Here is a 24013-nt window from a genome sequence, read left to right as displayed (position 1 = left end):
GTTCTTGTATCATGAGATATAGATGCACTTTATTTTTGCTCTTTCTTACCACCAAAGCCAATGCCACTCTTGTCAGAACAAATTTGTTGAGACCCAATGATATTGTCCAAAATCTTTGATCCTCTGTTCCAAAGACCAATGGTAGCCATAGCACACTTGAGTTCTTCCTTTTTCTTGATCATTAGTTCTTCCAAAGCAACTTGAGACATCTCGAGAGTTTCAATTTTTTCTTCATATGTTGCATAGATTTTCTGTAGCTCATTCCTCTCTGTCTCACAAGTCAAGAGTTTTGCACAAAGAGCTTGTCGATCATTAGCTATCTTGATGGTATCAATCCTAGCCTCGGAAATCTCCTCATTTAGTTTGACATTCTCAGTTTCACATGCTTTGAGTTTCATAGTGAGTTTGTCATTCAATTTGAATAACTTAAGAGATTCCTTATACAACTTTTCATAAGCTTGCTCAAGCTCTTCATCATCAATTCCCGAGGATTCATCATCAGTGGCATTCTCAACCGGGCTCTTCGGATACTCTGTTCGTCCTTCAGTTTCAGAAGCCACCATGAAAGCAAGAAATTGTTTATGCCCCTCTTCGCCTTGATCTTCGTTGTCACTTTCATCTTCATCAGATTCTGATTCATTATCCCAAGTGATGGCGAGGGCTTTCTTCTTCTTCAAACGAGTGGGGCATTCTGATGCAAAGTGGCCAAATCCTTGGCATTCATGGCATTGGAGTCTTTCAGAGTTCCCTTGTATCTTTCCTTTCTCTTTCTTAGCTATAAAATTAATTTTGAGTTTATTTTTGCCTTTAGATTTATGAGTATGAGTAGATTCCAAAATATTAGGATTCTTTTTCAAAAAAGATTTTTTAAATTGTTTAACAAAAGCAGCCGTAATCTTGGAATCTATCTCATAATCCTCATCAGAATCCTCTCCAACTTTATGAGCACTACTAAAAGCAATATCTTTTTGTTTCTTTTTGAAATTCCTATGTGCCTCATAAGTTTGGAGATTTCCAACCAACTGATCCAACTTGAGGTTGTCAATATCTTGAGCCTCCTAAATAGCCATAACTTTTGGTTGGAACCAATCGGGCAAGGATCTCAAAATTTTTCCCACAACTTTGGATTCTAGTATTTTTTCACCTAAATTGAAGCTGGAATTTACAATGTCACTCAATTTCGCATAAAATTCATCAAAGGTCTCACTATCTTTTATTGAAAGGTTTTCGAAACTAGACGTGAGCCTTTGAAATTTTGAGCGTTTAACAGAAGGAGTGCCCTCATGAATAGTTTATAAGATATCCCAAGCCTCTTTTGCGACTTCACAATTGCAAATTCGACTAAACTCTTCAGGTGTGACAGCGCAAAAGAGAGAATTGATAGCTTTACTATTCCAGCTACTATTTTGATAATCAATTGTGTCTCACTTTTCAATTGGTTTGGGGAAAGTTACTCTATCAACGGTAATTGTCGGTTCAGTCCACCAATACATGACAGATTGCCAAACTTTTTCATCAATAGATTTTAAAAACGATCTCATCCGAGCTTTTCAAAACGAATAATTGGATCCATCAAGTAGGGGTGGTCGAACCATATAATTTCCCTTACGAATTGAATCCATTATCACGAATCAAACAAGATCTCGTTCTAAAAGATATATAATTTTTTTTAAAAAAAATAGAATGACCCGCTCTGATACCAATTGAAAAATCTAGAAATTCCCTAGATATTGATTTGTGATTATGTAACAATTTTAAGCAGTATATAACAATCCCAATCAAACAATCAAGACAAATCAACACAACGATTTTAACGTAGAAAAACCACATTTGGACACCTCCAACTGTGATTAAAAAACCACGGGCAACAGCCACAAAACAATCCACTAAGAAGATTTAAAGGAATTACACAGGTATACTCTCAATTCCCTAGCGAATCCACGCCTAATTGAACCAATCTCTATGTTCCTCTTCCAACCCCGTCTTCACCTCGGAATTGTCTTTACAATGAGCCACTCCAGAATCTACCGAAGCTTCAGGCTCGAATTCTTCAGAATCTACCGAAGAACAACTCTCTCTCTCTCTTGTGTATAACAAACAAAACCTTTGATGTACTCTCTTTAAACCATGAGTTGAATACTCAATAAAACATCAAAGAAAACTAACAAAATATCCCCAGATATAAACCTTAAGAACCAAAAAGAAGATCTGGAGGAATTAAATAGTTTTGGGAGAAAACCAACTATTTATAGAAAATCCAAAAGTAATCCTAGTTTTGGAAGAAATCCAATTACTTATAGAAATCCAAAAGTAATCCTAGTTTTGGAAGAAAATCAACTTCTTAAAGAAATTCTTGTCAAACGGGATTGCCAATAATAAAACCCAACCGATTCTATTTGCACCACATAGTAATTACTGAAGTTTTGAAATTTTAATTTTTATTATATTTTAATATAAATTTATTAATAAAGATTATATACATTAAATTATGAAATAAAATTTCATTTCTTATAATACACTTTAATTACTTATATCCATTTAATAAGAGAGTTTTAGGATTTATGGAAGAATGATAAATTCCTTCCCTTTTGATTAAAATTTCAATTAATGTCTTATTTAATTTGTAAAATCTTACACCATATAAGATCTATTGTTGTTAAAGTTTTTTCACCAACCCACTATAATTTCTATTTGATTCAACCCCTTTTCATCACCATCATCATCATCTTCATCACTAGAAACCAGAATCAATTTGTTTGTAATAATGTTTGAAGTAATTGTACATATTTCTATATTATGTTGCTAGATGGTGGGTTGGCATAATGCTAAATGTGTATACTATGATTTGCGAAATTATAGTCGTTGCTCAATAACATATATGTTATTACACATACAAAGAAGTCCTACAATCTCCCCTCAGTCTTTGCATTCTTGAAGAACATATGGTGTATTTAAAGTGGTATAATTTAGAATTTTTGATTTGTTTATTATTTAGACGTATTTGGAAAACAATATAAGTGTATTAAGAATAAATCATAATTTTAAATAATTTAATAGAATATATTGAAAAATTAGGCATGTTTAATAATTTTTGGAGTACAAATAGAATTTCTCATCTGGTGATGGCCAGCCCAATTCATCAGCCAAGCCCAGCCTAGGCCGACAGACTTTGAATAACTCCTGTTGACACCCCTCTATGCCCAGCCTTAAATGAGATTCCAAACCCGAGATGGACCAGGCTTGTCTATAAGGCGCAACCTCTTTGTCGTTGCCGAGTCCGTTCATGCCATTGGTATCTCTGTTCTTATGTACAAACTCACCAAAGAGAACACTTGTGCTTAGGGATGTAAGAAAAATCGAAAAAATCGACCAAACCAGCTATATTTGGTCTGTTTTTTAACAAGAATTGGTCTGTGCGGTTTTTAAATTCGAATTTTTTTAGATTTCGGTTCGGTATCGGTTTAAGCACATTTTGTACCGATATAAACCGAAACCGACCGCTTCAACATATAGGCCCTGTTTGGTATAGCTTTTTTTTCAGCTTATTTCAGCTTTCAGCTTAATTTAAGCTATTTTGATGTGTTTGGTTTAGCTTAACAATACAGCTTATAGCTTTTTGTAAGTCAGAAATCAGCTTATTCTTTGAGTGTGGCAGGAGAAGCTTAATTTATAAGTCAGAAACCAGCTTATGTTCATAGTTATAAGGTATAAACTGTTAAGGCATAAGCTATAAGCACTTTCCCACAACTCTATCAAACAGGGCTATATTGTATTTATAATATATATATATATATATATATATAATCTAATAATCTAATTATATTAATAAGTATAACAAATTATTAACCTTAATTAATTAATCTTATCATCTTTATAACCTAAGTTTGTAAACTCTTATTATATATAATCTTAACGCTAACTCATTATTCTTGAAACCTTTAGGTGTCGTTTGGTAACACTTACGTTTTCAGTTTTCTGTTTATATTTACAAAAATTTAAAAAACTCAAATAAAAACTTGTTTGGTAAATTTTTGATTTATAAATCAGTGGTCTCAGTTTATAAATTTGGCCAAAAAATGTAAACTCAAAAAATGTGTTTCCGTTTTGAGTTTTGAGTTTTTTTTTTTTTACCACCCAACACTAGCCACCATCCGCCACTATTTTCCACCACTGTCTTCCGTTACCACCACCCACCTCCCACCTGCCACCACCACCCACCCCTCGCCGCCACCACCACCACCACCACCACCACCACCACCCACCTGCCATCCACCCGTTACTACCCATGTCACGACCCAAACCCGGCCCTATGGGTTTAGCACCGTAACCGGCCAGTAATCCGAGATTACCGAAGGCCTGCTTAACAGTAAAACAGTAAAAACAGAGTACATGGCCTGGCGGAAGCCAATACAGTAATTAAATAGTGTCCATTGAGCTGTGACAGTCTGCATGCAAAAAGACTTTTCATGCATTCATACATATACAAACAGTACAGTCTATACAGAATTTACAGTCACACAGTACAGGGACCTAATCCCTTGATAACAGTACAGTTAGTAACTGACAGTCTATACAGTAATCCAAACAGTATGGAGACAGACGGGGGAAAACAACAAAACACCCCAAAGCCATAGCATGGCAATTCGGAACCTCGCAGTGAGGCACAAAGGCTGGCTTGACAAAACTGGGGTCTAACCCACGCTCCTAGCTCCGATCTGGTGGCTGAGCACCTACATATATATATAAACAGTGAGCTAAAGCCCAGTGAATAACATAATGCGTAAAGAGGTTAAGAATGAATGTCCTTACAGTAATGAAAACAGTTCATTTAAACAGTAGTTCAGTTGTTCAGTCAGTACAGTCATATGCGGTACATCCATTAGCATAACAGTACAGTAAACAGTAGGTCTTAAAAGACCGAGCAGTAATGATGGCCATCAGTCAGTAACAGTAGTGGTTCCAACGAGGGAACCGACAGAAAATTCTGTCGCAGTAACAGTAAACAGTAGGTGCTAAGGATGCCACAATACAGTTCAGAATATAGGACATACATTCATTCAATTAACAATAATCAGTTCGGAAAACAGTACAGTTCAGTTGTTCAGAAGATAATCATTTGTGAACATATCTTTACACAATCGTTACTCACAGAGTTTGGGCTACCGTATGCTAGAGCGTGTCTCTCCAGTCGCCAACCCTACACAGTTAACAGATTGAACACACTAAGCTACACAGTTGGGAAATATCATAACTCAATCCCTAATTTGCCTTGGCGTGTTCTACAACGATATCCTCATTAAGATGTCTTAAACTAGGCCTAACAATGCCTAGAATGGGATGAGGATGCAAAGATGCGATCAGAAAACAGTTTCAGAATTTTCAGAAAAACAGAGTCCCGCTCGAGCGCAGGTTTCCCCGCTCGAGCGGTCATGCAACAAAGGTACACGCTCGAGCGTAAACTTTCCCGCTCGAGCGTACTGTAAAAGTACTGGATGGGTGAAATCTCCGCTCGACGCACGCTCGAGCTTGAGACAAACTCCGCTCGAGCGCCCAATCCTCCGCTCGAGCGGACAGTAAAACAGTGCAGAGAGATGCTGGATGCTCGGATTCTACGCTCGAGCGGCATTTCCCCCGCTCGAGCGGAAGTGCGAAATCTGGAAAACCCAGATTGCACCTCCAAGCTCAAAACCAAGTTCAAAAGCATCAAAACTCGACCTCTTGGGCTAAATTTCCAGAAAACACATGTAAACTCATAGTTAAACATGGTTCAAAACTCAATTTGAAAAATCAAAGCCCAAGGGTGTTTTATTCAAACCCAATTTCAAACCATTTTCCAAGAACAATCCTCAAACATGACATGCATGATCTTAAATCATTTTCAAAGCTTCAATGCTGTTTCAAAAGAGCTCAAACCTTCAAAAACAAGATGAACTCATGGAGTATGACCAAAAGATGGACATGCATGTGAGGCATTATGAACTACAACCTCAAAACTTCAATATATGTACATGCATGCAACAATTAAGCTACAATTCAACATCTAAACCATGTTTTGGCTCTAAACTCCATCAACATGACATGAACCATGCAAGATTCAACTTAAAACATGAATAAGAAGACAATGGAGCTACCTTAAGTCTTGTATTTCAAGAAAGGAGTTCAAACATGCAATTTCCTCAACAATTTCTTCAATTCTCTTCAAATTCTAAGCAATCTTGAGATGAACTCAAGACTCTCACTTCCTCTCTCTCTAAGTTCGGCTGAGGGTCTCACCAAAAGGCTAAAGAAATGTTTGATTCAATGTATAAGGCTCAAGTGTGCGTGTGAGATAGTGGCCCACTCAAGGGCAAAACGGTAATTAAGTCCAACTCTTCAATTAGCTTATTTTAATCTAATTTAATCATGCCTAATCAGTTTTCAGGTAAATATACCATAAAATCACATTAATTATGAGGGTCACGGAACATCAATCGGTTTCTAATTCGGCCGCCGATAAGGCCTTCAATTAGCAGTTTAAACATATAAGCATAAACAGATAATCATACAGTCAAACAGATAGAATGCAATTTAACTAACATATACTCAATCAATTTAGTTCCGGTTTTCAGTCAGTCGTTTCAGTACTTTAATCAGTCCAGTTATCAGTCATAATCAATTCAGTTATCGGTAACCAATGTTTATCGGTAATCAGTGGTGAGGGTTGTTACAGTCTCCTCTCCTTATAAAGAGTTTAGTCCTCTAAACTCGAGTTACCTTCATTCTGGAAGAAAACAGGATTCAGTGGAAACAGTTCAGGATATCGTTTAGCCATGTCATCTTCCCTTTCCCAAGTGGCATACACGCCACCGTGGTTTTGCCAGTCAACTTTCACTAACGGGATCTCTTTGTTCCTCAGTTTCTTGATTCGTCTGTTTACAATCTGTATAGGCCGTTCCTCGTAAGTGTAGTCATCACTCAACACTACACGAGTAGGCTCTATTACATGGAAAGGATCCCGAAGATAATCTCTTAACATAGAGATGTGGAAGACGTTATGCATGTGCTCCATTTCAGGAGGAAGCGCAACTTGATACGCCACCGGATTGATTTTCTCAATAATCTCATACGGTCCGACGTATCTTGGTGCTAACTTGCCTTTGACTCCAAAACGAGTCTGGCCTTTCATTGGTGTCACTCTCACAAATACGTGATCACCCACTTCGTATTCTCTGTCTCGTCTTCTGATATCAGCATAACTCTTCTGTCTACTCTGTGCAGTTTTCAGTCTCTGTTGTATCAGTTTCACCTTCTCAGTTGTTTCATAAACAATCTCGGGCCCAAGCAACGGCCCATCTCCAACTTCTGCCCAGCAAATTGGAGACCTACATTTCCTGCCATACAATGCCTCGAAAGGCGCCATTCCTATACTCGAGTGGTAGCTGTTATTGTAGGCGAATTCAACTAATGGCAGATGACTTTCCCAGTCTCCCTGAAAATCAAGGACACACATTCTCAGTAAATCCTCCAGAGTTTGGATGGTCCTTTCTGATTGGCCATCTGTCTGAGGATGATAGGCATTACTCAGCCTCAAATCAGTACCCAATGCAGTCTGTAGACTTTGCCAAAACCTCGATGTAAACTTCGAATCCCTGTCAGAAACAATAGACACAGGCACTCCATGCAGTCTCACAATCTCATCAATATAAATCACGGCCAATTTATCCGCATTATAAATTGTTTTGACGGGTAAGAAGTGAGCAGATTTAGTCAGTCTATCAACAATAACCCAAATTGAATCCATACTTTTTCTGGAGCGAGGCAATCCAACGATAAAATCCATCGTGATATGCTCTCATTTCCACTCTGGTATGGGTAGGGGTTGCAATAGTCCGGCAGGTCGTTGATGTTCAGCTTTGACCTGTTGGCAATGAAGACATTTGGATACAAAATCAGCAATTTCTTTCTTCATTCCCGGCCACCAGAAATCCTGTTTCAGATCTTGGTACATTTTCGTATTCCCCGGATGGATAGACAATTTCGAATTGTGGCCTTCTTGCAGAACTCTTCTTTTTAGTTCAGTATCATTTGGTACACACAGTCTTTCTTGAAACTTCAGTATATTATTCTCAAATTTGAATCTCGGTCTCGGTTTAGATTCTCTTTCTTCGATGATCTTCTTCAAGAAGTCATCCAGTTGCTGTTTCTCTTTAATTTCTTCAATCAGTGCCGGTTGAGCAGAAATAGCAGCTAAGGTTTCACTTTGTTCTCGTAAAACAATTTCAATTTTAGATTTTTCAAGGTCACAAAGCAACTCTTTCTGTCCGGTGAGCAAACATGCTAGATTTCCAATCGATTTCCGGCTCAATGCATCGGCAACGGTATTGGCTTTTCCCGGATGGTACAATATCTGTAGGTCATGGTCTTTAATCAGTTCCAGCCATCTCCGCTGTCTCATGTTCAGTTCTTTCTGTGTGAAGAAATACTTTAAGCTCTTGTGGTCGGTGTATACTTCACATGTCACCCCGTACAGATAGTGACGCCAGATTTTCAGTGCAAATACTACTGCAGCAAGTTCCAGGTCATGGGTCGGGTAGTTCTTTTCGTGCGGTCTCAGTTGTCGGGAAGCATAAGCAATAACCTTCCCATTCTGCATTAAAACTCATCCCAAACCCTTATGAGAAGCATCACTAAATACAGTATAACCATCCGTACCTGAAGGTAAGGTAAGAACTGGTGCAGTCACTAATCGAGTTTTCAGCTCCTGGAAAGCAGATTCTCTTTGGTCAGTCCAGTCAAATGATGTCCCCTTTTGAGTTAACTGAGTCAATGGTAGGGCAATTTTGGAGAAATCTTTGACAAATCTTCTGTAATATCCAGCCAATCCCAAAAAGCTTCGGACTTCAGTCACATTTGTTGGTCTAGGCCAGTTCACTACAGCTTCAATTTTCTGCGGATCAACAGAAATCCCATTTTTGCTAACAACATGCCCCAAAAACATAACATGGTCAAGCCAAAATTCACATTTAGACAGTTTAGCATACAGTTTCTGTTCTCTTAAGGTTTGTAGGGCAAGTCTCAGATGATGTTCATGCTGTTCTATACTTTTGGAGTAAATCAATATGTCATCGATAAATACTACAATGAAGTCATCAAGGTATGGTTTAAAAATTCTGTTCATGAGGTCCATAAAAGCAGCAGGGGCATTCGTGACTCCGAAGGGCATAACTAAAAATTCATAATGGCCATACCTCGTTCTAAAAGCAGTTTTATCAATGTCTTCCGGTTTAACCTTCAGTTGATGATACCCTGATCTGAGATCAATCTTAGAAAACACTTGTGCACCCTGTAACTGATCAAATAAATCATCAATGCGCGGTAATGGGTATTTATTTTTCACGGTTACCTTGTTCAATTCACGGTAATCAATGCACAGTCTCAGTGAGCCATCTTTCTTCTTGACAAACAAAACAGGAGCACCCCATGGCGAAGTGCTAGGTCTGATGAACTTTTTGTCTAACAGTTCTTGCAATTGCACTTTCAGTTCTTTCAGTTCAGTTGGAGCCATTCGGTAAGGAGCTTTAGAAACTGGTTGTGTTCCGGGAATCACATCAACGGTAAATTCAATCTCCCTGTCAGTCAAATCTCCTGGAAGATTATCTGGAAAAACATCTGGAAATTCTCTGACTATAGGAATACAATTCACATCAGTTTTAATACTATCATCAGTAGACACAGTCAGTACAGAACACAGATATCCTTTACACCCCTTTCTAATTAATTTAACAGCTTTCACTGACGAAATCAAATACGGAGGAGGTACTACTCCACTCCCATTAAACACAAATTCAGGCAAACCAGGTGGACGGAAAACAACTTACTTGGTCACACAGTCAATAGTGGCATGATATTTTTGTAACCAATCCATCCCCAATATTACATCAAAATGATCAATGTTCAATGGCAGTAAATCAATAAACAGATGCATATCCTCGACAATAATTTCACATGCGGGGTACATATAAGCACATGTCATGGATCCCCCTACGGGTGATGATACGGCTAGCAGATAGTTCATAGGTTCTAAGGGTCTATTCAATTTCCGTGAAAAATCATGCGATACATAAGAATGTGTAGACCCCGAATCAATCAATACATATGCATTTTGCGTACAAATAGAGAGGATACCTGACACAACGGTCTCAGTATTTTGCACATCTCCCGGTACTAGGGCAAACACTCGGCCCTGCCTCATGGGCTCTTTCCCGGTAGCTTTAGGGTTAGGCTTTGGTGGAGCATTTGATGCTGCGCCGCTGGCTGCAGCTTTGCTATCGCCTTGAGGAGCAGAAGGGCAATCTTTAACCATGTGGCCCACCTTGCCACACCTGTAACAGGCTCCAGATAATTTGTGACAAACCCCTTTGTGCCTGTTGCCACATACAGAGCAGGGTGGAGTGAACCCACTCCCTTGGTTGGGGCTAGTTGTCGACCCCGTATTCTGTTTCTTGTTGGCCGGGTTATGCTTGCCTTTCTTGAATTTGAAACCCTGCCTTTTACCATGCCATTCAGTTGTTGGTGTTTCAGATTGTTTCACTACTGCAATGTTCGACTCGGCCATCAATGCCCGGTCGAGAACACCCACAAAAGTCGGTAGTTTCAAGACATTTATTCGATCAAGGATTGCAACATTAAGGCCACCTTCAAATTTCCTGGCCTTCTTATACTCAGTATCCACCATATGCGGTGCATAACGGGCAAGTTCAGTAAATTTTGTTTCATATTCCGCAACAGTCATTGTGCCCTGCTTCAGCTGTTCAAATTCAGTCACTTTTCTATCCCTGACACACTGAGGGAAGTACTTTTCAAAGAAGGACTCCTTGAACTGAGCCCAGGTCAAAACAGTATTTGTATCACGGATCAACATCCACCACCTTCTAGCTTCTTCTTGTAAGGTGAAGGTAGCTAACAGTACTTTATTCGCTTCCGAGCACAGAAACACTTCAAATAATTTTTCTGTTTCGAGCACCCAAGCTTCAGCCTTTAACGGTTCCAGTCCCCCCTGAAAGGACGGCGGTTTCATTTTGCTGAATTTATGGGTGAGAGCAATAATATCCCCATCATTCACATTCACATTAGGTTCCGGTTGTACCGGAGGAGGAGGAGGTGGGGGCTGTTGGTTCTGTTGATCAAGTCTAGCAGTTATCAGTTCCATCATTCTTTCCATTCTTTCCATTCTTGCCTCAGTAGATGAGGACTCAGGTTCATTTGCATTGTCCATTTCACTATAAGCAGTTATAACAGTTTTAAACATAAGCAGTCATTTGTTTCATAGTTTAACACATTAACAGATATTCAGTCATAACATAACCACACACTTATCATGCTCATGAGATGCCCTAATAACTTTTCTAGGACACCCTATAGCTCATTTGGACACGTGTGTGCGGTATAACTCGTGGTAAGTATCGCTCTGATACCACTATGTCACGACCCAAACCCGGCCCTATGGGTTTAGCACCGTAACCGGCCAGTAATCCGAGATTACCGAAGGCCTGCTTAACAGTAAAACAGTAAAAACAGAGTACAGGGCCTGGCGGAAGCCAATACAGTAATTAAATAGTACAAAGGCTAGGGTTTATATAATTAAATCATATAAACCCTGGTTTTAAGGATAGCCTTTGAAGGATAGCCTTTGAAATTTTCTATTTTTGCGACAGTGTAATGTCGTCGCAAAAAATATTAAAAAATAATAAAATTTTTATTTTAAATAATAAAATTTCTATTTTTTGCGACAATATAATGTCGTCGCAAAAAGTAAAACCTATAACAAAATTAATAAAAATATTAAAAATTTCTATTTTGTCCAATGGTGGTGCCGTCTCTCACTCTCTAAGAGCTGATTATTTACATTCCATTCACAAAAACATCATAACAGAAAATAAAAATAAAAATTGATCAAACCATCAAATTCAATATTTTACAAAGAATAATTAAACTGTACATGTTCATAAAAGCATATTTAAATTATAAAATTCACTCAAATCCTAAAAAAAATAAAATAATAAAATAAAATCTAAAATTCACCAATCAGCACATTGGATATTTAAATGCTCTTACAAAAAATAAAAAAATAAAAAATTTCCAACAAGATCTCAATTTTGAGCCTATTTCAAAAATCAAGCTGCAAATTCCTTACTTCTAGAATCAGATCTTCCCCCCGGCAAAATTTATCCTTTTGACCTACAAATAAATAGATAACAGTTGTAAATTATAATCTTTTGGAGAAACCAACTATTTAAACACCAGTAATGAAGACAATGAAAACTGTGGAAAGAACACTTACGTTGTCATCAGGAACAATTGCATATCTCTCAGAGTAAACTTTAATCGGGTCTACTGATTTTTCTGTGACATCACTATCTCCTGAACATCACAAAGAACAAACCAAAGTTAACACCAATATTTCACTATCACATCATCATCAATTATTATCATTCAATTATAGATTAAGGTATACTTAGTTTCATGTATCATTCAGCTCCAAAGCACTAAACTAACAATGTGATCTCATCAAATATATGCTATATGTTGTAAATTCATGCATGAGCAACGATTATATAAATTTTGCACATGTGGGAAGATGATGACGCTGAAGTTCATCACGAAACTGAGGCCCAGCCTGAGTATACATCTCCTGAGAAGGGAACAAAAATCAGATAAATTCCCCAACAAAACAAACTTGAATAATTGAGCAGAAAAATTCAGAAACTCTCATTCATTATCCAGATTAAAAATAAAAGATGCAATCTTCTCTACATACTATCTTATTACCACCTCATTCTTCCAAACAACTTCTCATAGAATATTCTTTATAAGCACCCTATGTATACAACACATACCACTACTAACAAAGTCGTTTTAAATGCATAATATGATGTTCAAACTTTGCATATATCCTTCTACTAAGTTTCAGCTCAAGTTATAGGAAAGCCTTAGGAATGAAAGGTGCTCGATATCCTTCTACCATTGAAGAAGCAGAGGTTGATTTGACTGGGGCTTAATTATCAAATTTATAATTAGAAGACAATGGAAATGGTTCATTAATAATTCAAAGAAGCATTAAAGCAGCATCTCGTCGTCAGAACAAAGAGTGAACAGTTTGAGCTAAATGTCCAATGTTTAGGGTAGCTTCTACCGCAGATTTGATTTGTTGCATAGCCTCTCATGTCTCATCAAATTACTCATTCGTTGTTGTCTGGTCATGGAAACCCCTTCAAGCCATCTTGCGCAGAGGAATCAATAGTAAAAAAACTGCCACCCCGTAAAACAAAATTGGAATCTTGGAGGCTCAGATAACTCCCTCAAGAGCACCATTATTAAAACTAATTTCCCTTTTCAAGCAACCCCCAACACACACGCACACACACGCACACAAAAAAAAAATTAAATTCCTGAAAAGAGCAATAAAGTTTTTGCAACTCCGTTACTGTAGAAAATATAACAAAGTTCATATTTATCAAGACCAATGGGAAATACAGTTCAGGTTTAGACGAGTAGTCAGTAGTGTACACAATAAAAACAATTCCACCATAAGTTTTACAAACCTCAATACATGATATAGCCGCTTCCCTTACACCATGATTTGGATCATTCAACATCTGCAAAATCTGATAATCCAAAAAAACCTAGTAAGTTTCTCTCTCTTTTTAATGAAGAATAAGTGAAATTACTGCATACCAAAGGTATCTATTCTACGCTCAAAACATAATAAATGACCATACAGGAGGAAGAATAGCACGTTGAAGCGGGAGCTCAGTAGATGCAAAAAGACCGATTGCTGATGTGACTGTACGTGCAAACTCTTCCCGAACTCTCCAGCTTTTGTGTGTCCAAGCATAAGACCCTGCTCTCTCGACAATGAGAGTTGGTGAAGAAACCTGAGACAAACAATCATAATTCATAAACTAAGTGCATTTTTATTTTTTTGTGGTTTACCCTTATTCTTCCACAAATATGTCAATAGACTAAGAAAGAAGCCTAACATGGCATGGCAGTATGATCTACACAAAGAGACAAACAAAAGTTGGTACTGTGGTACATATAACTATGACTTTCTGTAATGGATTTATCAGACTTGACTTGACTTGACTTTTGCCATTGTTTAGTTTTTTTTTTCCCTTTCGTTTGTTCCAATCTTTTCTACCATCAAGCCTCATCCGATGCACTGCCTACCAGACTTTCTGTAATGGATTTATCAGACTTGACTTGACTTGACTTTTGCCATTGTTTAGTTTTTTTTTTCCCTTTCGTTTGTTCCAATCTTTTCTACCATCAAGCCTCATGGTGATACTGATTAGTGATTCACTAATCACTAATGGTGATACTGATTAGTGATTCACTTACTTGCACCCGCACCACAAAGGTTGGGGGAAGATAGCATTCATTAGTCATCACCATCATGTCTGATATACGTGATCACATGTATATCAAAATTGAATGTTTCTAGTCTAAAACCATAAATATCTCTATTAACTACATAGTGGAACAAGAATGGAATTAAACAAACATGATTAGCAGACAAAATCAACATCCGCTGACTTGAGAAAGTTCAAAAAAAAAAAGAAAAAAAAAGAATATTCAAGATATTTAAATCAAATCAAAAGATTTGATTCGAAATCATTGATTCAACAGATTTATACAGCAGTGCACTTCAGTTAAGTTCATTTCCAAATATGAAAGAAATTTAAAAATAAAATAAAAAAAAAAACCTATACGCACTTAACCCGAATTTCAGTTCACCGAAATTCAACTATTAAAATAAAAATATTATAATCAACAAACACTGGAATTCACCCCCAAAAAATAAAAAATAAAAATAAATTCAACAATTTCGAACCCTGCATGTATGCAATTTGGCCCAAACGACCATAATTAGATCACATATTTACTAAAACGAAATATATATCCACACACATTAAAGAGAAGGAGTGTGCGAGCGAACCTCCATGAGAGTGAGCAAGAGGCGCCTAGCAGCGTCACGAACGGGTTGTTTAGCATCGCCTAAACGCTCAACAGTGGCAGGAACCAAGGCATTGAAGTGAAGCTTCAAGTGCTCGCCGGAGAGAACAGCGGCGGAGGCAAGAGCCTGAAGTTGCTTTCTCGAACGGTCCACGACCGCCGGCGCTGAGAATACTCCCTGAGAAATCGATGAATCGAAGATCAAAGGAAAAAAATGCATAAAAACAGAGAGAGAGAGAGAGACCGATGGAGAGGTCTCGAATGGATTGAGAGGTTGGGTGTGAAGTTGCTTCACTGCACTGGTTGATCGATTTGAGTGATCTGGTCGATCTTCTCGGACAAGGTCATTCGAGAGAGTAAGTCTTTGATTCTGGATTCGATTGGGGAGTTAGGGTTTTTGTAAATGAGATTGTTGTTCATGTTCTTGGCTTTTCTACTACTATTGCTCATTTTGTTCAGCTTGAAGAACCAGGCGCGATGGATTGAGAGGTTGGGTGTGAAGTTGCTTCACTGCACTGGTTGAAGAGATTGGGAATTTTGGGTTTGGGGTGGGGGAAAACCCGGGCGGGAGGGGGGGAAAGAGATTAGGGATTTTTGAGATTGGGGATTTTGGGTTTGGGGTGGGGGAACCGAGCGGGAATGGAAAAGGTAGGAGGGAGAACGAAAAATTTTTTGGATTTTTTTTTATTTTCATTATAAATAAATATTTAAATAATAAAATGACTTCTTTTTTTTTTTGTAATAGAGGATGTCATTGCTAAAAAAAATAATTTTTTATTAAAATAATTTTTTTTATAGTTAATGAATTTTTATTTTTATTTTTTCATTTAGTAAGGTTGAAAATTTATTTGTTTCATATTTATTTTAATGAATAAAAAATTATTATTATTTTTTTATTTGGCAGAAGTAGGGATAATATTTTTCATTAAAATAAAGTTAATTTTTTGTTGTCAATGTGGCATTTGCAGTGGTAGTAGTGGTAATAATGGAATGACATTTGCAGTAGTGGTGAATGTGGTAGAGAAGATGGGTGGTGAGAAAGAGATGAGTGAGAGACAGATAGAGAAGAGAGATAGAGAGAGAGAATAGTGATAAGTGAGAGAGAGACAAAGAGACAAAAAGATATAGAGAGAGACAGGGAGACAGAGAGAGAAACAGATAGAGAGAGATATATAGAAAAATAGAGAAAAACAAGAAATGAGCGAGAGATAGACAAAGAAAGAGAGAAAGAGAGCGAAAAGAGATGATCGAGAGAAAGACATAGAAAAAGAGAGAGACGAAGAGAGAAGAAAGATGAGCGAGAGAGACGGAGAGAGAGATAGAGAGAAGATAAATGAGCAAGAGAGAAGAGAGATAGAGAGAAGAGAGATGAGCGAGAGACAAAGAGAGAAAGAGAAAGAGACAAAGACAAAGACTGACAGACAGAGAAGAGTGATGAATGAGAGAGAGAAGAGATGTAATATTTTGTGGTAGAGAAGATGAACCGACAGTAATGGTGAAGGTGGTGGATAAGAGATGATGGTGGTGGTGGTGGTGGTGGTGGTAGTGATGGCGAAGGAGATTAGTGGTGAAGTTGTGGTAGTAGTAGAGTAGATGGAGTAGCAGGGGTGAAACAGAGGTAATTGTAGTAGTAGTAGTAGTGGCAATAGTGGTAGTGGTGGTAGTGGAGTGGTGGCGATGATAGTAGTAATGGTAGTCGTAGAGGTGAAATGGCGACCGTGGTAGTAGTGGTGATAGTGAAATGGCGTTTGCAGTAGTAGTGAAGGTGGTAGAGGAGATGAGTGGTGAGAGAGAGAGAGAGATGAGTGAGAGACACAGAGAGAGAGAGAAAAAAAAAAAAGAGATGAGAGAAGAAATAGATGAATGAGAGACACATAGAGAGAGAGAGAGAGACAAATAGACAGACAGAGAGAGAAGAGTGATGAATGAGAGAGAGAAAGAAAAGAGAGAGAAAAAGATGAAAAAATGGGTGAAAAGATATAGACAAAGAGAGAGACAGAGAAAGAGAAAAAAAAGAGCGAAAAGAGATAAACGAGAGAGAGACAGAAAGAGATGAGCGAGAAAGCGAGAGAAAAAAAAGAAGAGACAGAGAAGAAAGACAGAGAGAGAAGTTAGATGAAAGAGATAGAAAGAATAGAGATAGACGAGAGACACAGAGAAAAAGAGAGAGAGGGAGATAGACAGACGGACAGAGAATAATGATGAATCAGAAAGAGAAAGAGAAGAGAGACAGAGACATAGAGAGAAAAAGAGAGACGGACAGACAGAGAAGAGTGATGAGTGAGAGAGAGACAGAGACATATAGAGAAAGGGAGAGATAGACAGACAGAGAAGAGTGATGAGTAAGAGAGGGAAAGAGAAAATAGACAGAGACAGAGAGATAGGAAGCTGAAAAAATGGGTGAAAAGAGAAATGTTCAAAAGAGTAAGACGACGTCGTTTATAGTGGATTGATAAATCGAGAAGGAGCTCGATAAATAGAGAAGATGGGAGTAAGAGAGTGAGCAAGGCGAACATAGTGAGGGAGAAATAGACAAATAGACAAGTAGAGAGAGAGAGAGAAGGGTGGTGCGTGAGAGAGAGACAGGGAGAGAGAGAGAGACAGAAAAGAGAAAGAGAGAGAGAGATAGAGATAGAGAGAAAGATAAAAAAAGAGAGAGAAACAAGAGATGAGCGAGAGATAGACAAAAAGAGATGAGTGAGAGAGAGATAAATACATCTAAAAATTTAAAAAAATTGTAAAAAAAATCTTTTAAAAATTCACTAAATACCAAAAATACAATAATTCAATACATTTTTGTGTATTTTTATGTATTTATTAATTTTTAAAAATATTTTTTCATAATTTATTTTTTTAGATACATCTAAGTAAGGTGTATCTAAAAAAAATATTTAAAATTTTAAAAGTATTCACTAAAAATAAAAATAAAAACACGAAAGTCACTTTTTGCGATGGCAGAAAATACCGTCTCAAAAAGCAGAGTATTTGCGACGGCACTATTTGCCGTCTCAAAAAAGCAGAGTATTTGCGACGGCAGAAAATACCGTCGCAAATGCTCTCATTTTTTGAGACGGCAAATTGTGCCGTCGCAAATGCTCTGTTTTTTTGAGACGGCAAATGGTGCCGTCGCAAATACTCTGCTTTTTGAAACGGCATTTTCTGCCGTCGCAAATAGTTCCGTCTCATATACCCACTTTTCTTGTAGTGTTAACTCCCTTGCTAAATGTGTTGAGTAGTTGACATCAATGGTTTCAAACCCGAATCGGACCGGCCGGTCAAACCGGGAACTGGGCCTTGTTTCGGTCCGGTCAACCCCCTAAATCGGAGTGGCGCCAAAACTGGAAAAAATTCTTATTTCAAGAATCTCCTCTCATAAGAAAGAGTCTCATTGAAAGCTTGAGAAGATTATGAAAGTTTATTCCTATTTATAAGAAAAGATTTTTCAAAGAGAACCTACAAAATTCTATGTGGGATTCAATCAAATTATTTGAAACATATTGATTGGAGGGAGAGTTGAAAATTTCATTTCCTTCCAAAATTAAACTAGCATTCAATCAATTTATTTGGAATGAATGTTTAAAAAAATTAATTTTTTTAAAATAAGTGACTTTTTTTAATCAATTATGACTTTATTAAATATTATTAATAAATACTATGCAACAATTTTTATTTTTATTTGATTATTCATATATATTTTTATTTATTTAGAATTTGTAATTATATTTTTTAATTATATAATATTAATTATGATGTCACGATTCGACCGCTTTGACCCGACGGTTGAACCGGTGACCTGTCCACCCGATCCCTTCTCCTGTTCGCTCACCGGTCTGGTTTTGAAAATATTGGTTGACATACAAATGGAGGGAGAAATGGGTTGAGAGAGGGGAATGACAGATTGCTTTTTTCAATTTTTAATTGTTGTATTCTTTTCTGAAAAAAAAAAAGAAAAATTTGTTGTATTCTTCATATATACATATTTATACACATTCATGTTGTGTTTGGTTGGAGGATTTGAGAATAGATTTGGAAAATGAAAAGGAAAAAATGTGTGAAAGTATGTGAAATTTAGACATATTTTATTCTCATTTCACCTACTTTTTCTATTTTTCTTTCTAAATCCCTACTCAAATCCCCCAACCAAACACAACATCAAGGAGATTTGACACTGATCTAATACACCCTTTAACATTTCAATTGAAGTAACCACCCATGTCTGGCTAAATTATCAAACCTTTACCACAAATTTAGATTTCACTTTCATAACTTTTAATCATATAACACATTTAATTTTATCATCTCTATTGGGTGCCAGGAGAGATTGAGATGTTTTCTCTTCTAGCTGTGGGACATAAATGTAGAAAAGTAGAAACTAGGAAGTACAGATGTTTCCAAAGAGATTTGCAATCCTAAGCATCATCACAGCTGGAGTCCACTGATTGATAGCAGATCTTTCTACAGCTGTAGGACTGAGTACTAGGCTTTCCTTCTTTAGGCATCAAGAAAAGCCTAACACTTAGGTCTCTTTCGGTAATTAGGTTAAAAAGTAGTTAATAAGTTTTTTTTGAATCATTTTATCTCTCAATTTTTTTACATACTTTTTAAAAAAAATAAAAATAAACCAAAAAATTTGCTAAAAATTTGACACTCGATCCGCTATCTCACCTAGGGGTGTGCGCGGTGCGGGTCGGTGCGGTTTGAGAGAAAAATAGAAACCGTATGGCGGGTGGCGGATTGATAAAAGTGTCACTAGAATTTGCCATTTTTCTTATCAAAAACCGGCGGTTCGGTTGGCAAATAATGGCGGATTTGCCTTGGCGGTTCGGGCGGATTGGCGGTTTATAAAAAATATAATTCAAATTACAAAACTTAAATCAAAGAGTAAAAAAAAGACGAGAGATATCGTGATATTAAGCATCTTGCGAAGCTTTCTTCTGATGCAGCAAGTGTAGCAACAACATGATAATATCAACGACTATGCCATCAGTTCATTACAAGCATCTGTGGAAGCTACAATGATCAAATACAACACATAAAATTCCCCTCGAGCAGTAATGTAATACTATATTCTAAGGTATAGAACAATAAGCAAACTTAAATAAAAAAGAATTTTTAGAATCCTATAAAACATGATTTAATAGCGGTGCGGGTCGGTGCGGTTTGGAAGAAAAATAGAAACCGGCGGATTGATAAAAGTGTCACTAGAATTTGCCATTTTTCTTACCAAAAACCGGCGGTTCGATTGATAAATAATAACGAATTTGCCTTGGCGGTGCGGTTCGGTGCGGTTTTGGCGGTTTCGGCGGTTTCGGCGGTATTATGCACACTCTCACCAATCCCACATACTTGTAGAAGGCCCAAGGACATGGTGTTAGGTTTATTTGGAGCTTTTATTATTATTATTATTATTATTATTATTATTATTACATCAGTTTCTTTAGGTTCAGTAAAAAATAAAAAAAAAATGGTAGATGTTGGATTTGGGGGAAATTTCACTCTTAAAGCATTTTCAGTGGTTGATGTCAAAATGTTATAATCTAACAATTTTGTTCCAAAACCTTCAATGGTGAAAATAAAAGTTTCTCTAGTTATTTTCACAAAATTTAAATTAATATGGTTTCCATCACAAGAGAGAGAGTGTGAGAGAGAGTTTTGCTTAATTAAGATAATACTATTACTTAAGAAAAGGATTATGATTCTTGGGGGGACCATGCCCATTTTTGACCTTTGACACTTGTTTTAGTACTACACCATTAAAGAAACTCTTAGCTTTTAAGTACAATTTGATCACATATTTCTTATAGAGAATGCCAATTATCAATCCATAGAAATGTGACTTTGCCAAGTAGCTGATTTTTTTATTTTATTTTATAATAATAATAATAATAATAATTATTATTATTATTATTATTTTATGTAGCTGATTAATGGCTGCCCAATCTTTAAGAAATAGAAATTTTCTCATAGATCATGAGGAATATGCAGGGATGGCCATGCCCCATAAGCTATTATGTTCCATGATATAATTAGGATTCCATTTCACCCATAGACTCTTAGCTTTGTCTTTTTGCTTAGAAGCAATGGGAACATTTTTAGTGGTTTAGTATATTTGTGTTATTTTAGTACAATGAAAATATTTTTTATTTAAATTTGTTACAAGCGATTCCAACAATATGTAATTTTTTATTGTGCTAAAAAAGAACAGATGCATTTAATAATTTCTATACTATTTTTCCATCCACCTATTGACCACAATTTTTAATTGTTTTTTTTTTCTTTCAATTCACTAACTTAAGTAAAAGGACATGTGCATTGATGTATTTTTTAAAAAAAAAACATTTTAACTTATCTAAATTTACTTACAATAAATTAACTCTCACTTTCCAATTATAATGGCAAAAAAATAAGGGGAAATTATTTATCAATGGGTCTGCTAGAAAATTATTACAAATCCATGGAAAAGTTTATATTTTTATTATTAATATATAATTTTATAATTTATTTGCAATTTTTTTTTTAAACATTACATTGCATTGAAATTTCCCCTATATTCTTTGTCGGTATTATTGTGATCAAACTTACGTATATGTAATGAAATTAAAATATTTTGGTTCATCATTTTTCTCTGTTATTTCCCTAACATAATTTTATTAGAAATATAAGGACACTTAGTACTTTTAAAAAAAAGAAAAAAAAAAAAAGTATAAGAACGGCATCTAAAAGCAGACTAACCACACACTCCTCATATGAATTTACGAAAGTAATTACGCATATCGTAAACACTACACAGAGACATCTTTATTTATTTAGCAAGATAATATTAGGATCACAACATTTGAATACCACATTCGAATCTATTATTCATATCAACATTCTTTTAAAAGACGTAACGTAATGCTTAAACACTGGTTAAGTAGGCAATTGCCATATGTCTAACCAAGATTCCCAGCACCACCAAACCACCGGTCCACCACCATGCCACCGCTGTGTATGGGATGAGTAAGTTTGGTTGATAGAGTAGATATTTAAGGGCACTTGTGTTTGCCACCGTGGGTAGTCATGTTGGCGTAACAAGGACAAAGGTCTTCGTTACCAGAAGTGCCTGGAGGCACGCAGTTGCAACGTTGACAGCAAGTTCCACAAGCCCTCTTGCACAGATTCTGCCTTGATGATAGCTTGCACCTCTCACTGCATGCCCCTCCACAATCTATATATACACACACATACCCAAATCCTTTTAAATTTATTTTTTAAATTTAACTTGTCTCCTGGAGTCGTATTTTGATAACACGATTTTGAAGATTGAGATAACGACTTGAGTTTAGGAAATAAGTTAAAAATTGTTTGTGTTTAAGAATTGCATTTAGAAAAAATAAAAAATAAATAAATAAATAAAGGAGTCAAGAGTGAGAGAGAGAATGTCAACCTATTTTCTGGAGGAGAGAACGACCTATGACACTGCCGTTCATCTGCATGATGATGGAAGAACTAATTTTATAAATAAGGCTAGAAATTAAAAATAAAATAAAAATAATGAAAGACAACAAAACAGAGAAATGGATCTTACAATTTCATGGTCGTGAGCTTGAACAAGAGAGTAGGTGATAAGAGAAATAAGAAGTGAAGCAATCAGAGACTTTGAGAAGGCCATTACTCTGCTTTTCGTCCAAACTACAATCCTAGGACTCTTCTGTATCAATTGAGAGAATTATGTGCTGTATTTATACAGAGCGAGAGAGAGAGAGAGAGAGAGAGAGCATGGGGCATGGAAGCAATTATCAGCCACGTGTTTGGTTGAAAAATTTGAGTAGAGATTTAGAAAAAGAAATAAAAAAAATAGATAAAATATGAGTAAAATATATTTATATTTCATTTAATTTTATACTCCTATTTATTTTTTCTTTCCAAATCCTTTTTCAAATCTCTCAACCGTACATTAATCTAATGAGTTTACTGAGAAAGAAAGGTGATATGCTTGTGGGGGCAGTGGGACATTTGGAATTATCTTAGAGAAGTAGATCTACTCTTTCTCGTACGCGTAAAGGTTTAGATAACATTTGGTAGAGTTTTGTAAATGTGATTTGAGAGTATGAATTGTATTTTGAGTTTGTGTATTGTGGAATTATGATTTGAGTGTAGAAAATTTATTTGGTTATAAGTTTTAAATAGAGTATTAAAATGAGTTTTGAAAATGTATTTTAAATTAAGTTTTGAAAGTTTGATGTGACATGTGAAATAAGAAAATTTGTTTAGTGATTTGTTTTGGAAATAGTTTTCAAAACTTAATTTAATCAATAATTTGTAATCAAACACACAACTCATATATCAATATCCGTATTTTTTATCAACAGTAATAACCAAACTATTTTTAAAATAGTGAAATTAAAAATTGATTTTTTTTTTCAAATAATTTGTTTTCAGTAATTTTTTTTGAATAATTTTTTTTTCAAATTATTTTTTCATTTTAAAATAAATTTATGTCAATTATTTTGTGTCAATTAAATATTCTATCAATTCATTTTTTACGCCTGTATAAACATCTTCTACAATACGTTTTTTATTTTTTTGTAAAATTTTGCTAAAGTCAACAACTTTTGAGAATACATATCAATAAAAATTAACATAAATACACTAAGTTTAATATTTTAAAATAAAAATCATAACGTAAACCTTACAAAACATTATCAATTTTTTTTCTCATTTATTACACACTATTAATTTAGTAATAAAGTCGTAACAGATTGTTCAGTATTTGTTCAGCATACGGATGTAATATTATTAAAAAATTATTAATATTATAAAAAAATAATAGATAAGTAATAAAAAGTAAAAAATAAAAATAAAAGCAACCTGAACCTTCAGAGTAGCTTCAGATAGTCGAACACCAGGAAGTCGGACCGGGACAACCGGACGGTCAACCGGCCGGTCATTCGGCCGGTCATCCCATCTCACACCAATTCCTACTCAGTGGAAGCTTTTCAAAGAAGAAATATGAGGTTCATGTGATACAGAGAACAAA

General features: G+C 36.0%; 2 protein-coding genes across 2 annotated transcripts; both read right to left on the bottom strand.

Annotated features, from left to right (window-relative positions):
- Window positions 1-12180: 12180 nt before the first annotated feature.
- On the bottom strand, window positions 12181-15444 carry LOC145822235 (CLIP-associated protein-like). The gene is made up of 7 exons (XM_082918847.1): window positions 15295-15444; window positions 14978-15172; window positions 13758-13913; window positions 13581-13643; window positions 12607-12670; window positions 12320-12396; window positions 12181-12216 (listed from the first exon to the last, which is right to left on the bottom strand). The coding sequence occupies exons 1-7, from the start codon at window positions 15442-15444 to the stop codon at window positions 12181-12183; spliced, it is 741 nt and encodes a 246-aa protein (XP_082774973.1).
- A 6328-nt stretch (window positions 15445-21772) lies between these two features.
- Window positions 21773-22772, bottom strand: LOC114278543 (snakin-2). The gene is made up of 3 exons (XM_028220611.2): window positions 22562-22772; window positions 22421-22463; window positions 21773-22201 (listed from the first exon to the last, which is right to left on the bottom strand). The coding sequence occupies exons 1-3, from the start codon at window positions 22643-22645 to the stop codon at window positions 22020-22022; spliced, it is 309 nt and encodes a 102-aa protein (XP_028076412.2). The 5' UTR covers window positions 22646-22772; the 3' UTR covers window positions 21773-22019.
- Window positions 22773-24013: the final 1241 nt, after the last annotated feature.

This window comes from Camellia sinensis, chromosome 3, assembly GCF_055761805.1.
Source record: "Camellia sinensis isolate YWXY chromosome 3, ASM5576180v1, whole genome shotgun sequence".
Classification (NCBI taxonomy): Eukaryota; Viridiplantae; Streptophyta; class Magnoliopsida; order Ericales; family Theaceae; genus Camellia; species Camellia sinensis.
The sequence above is the reverse complement of the archived record's forward strand: the minus strand, read 5'-3'. Positions and strand labels throughout refer to the sequence as shown.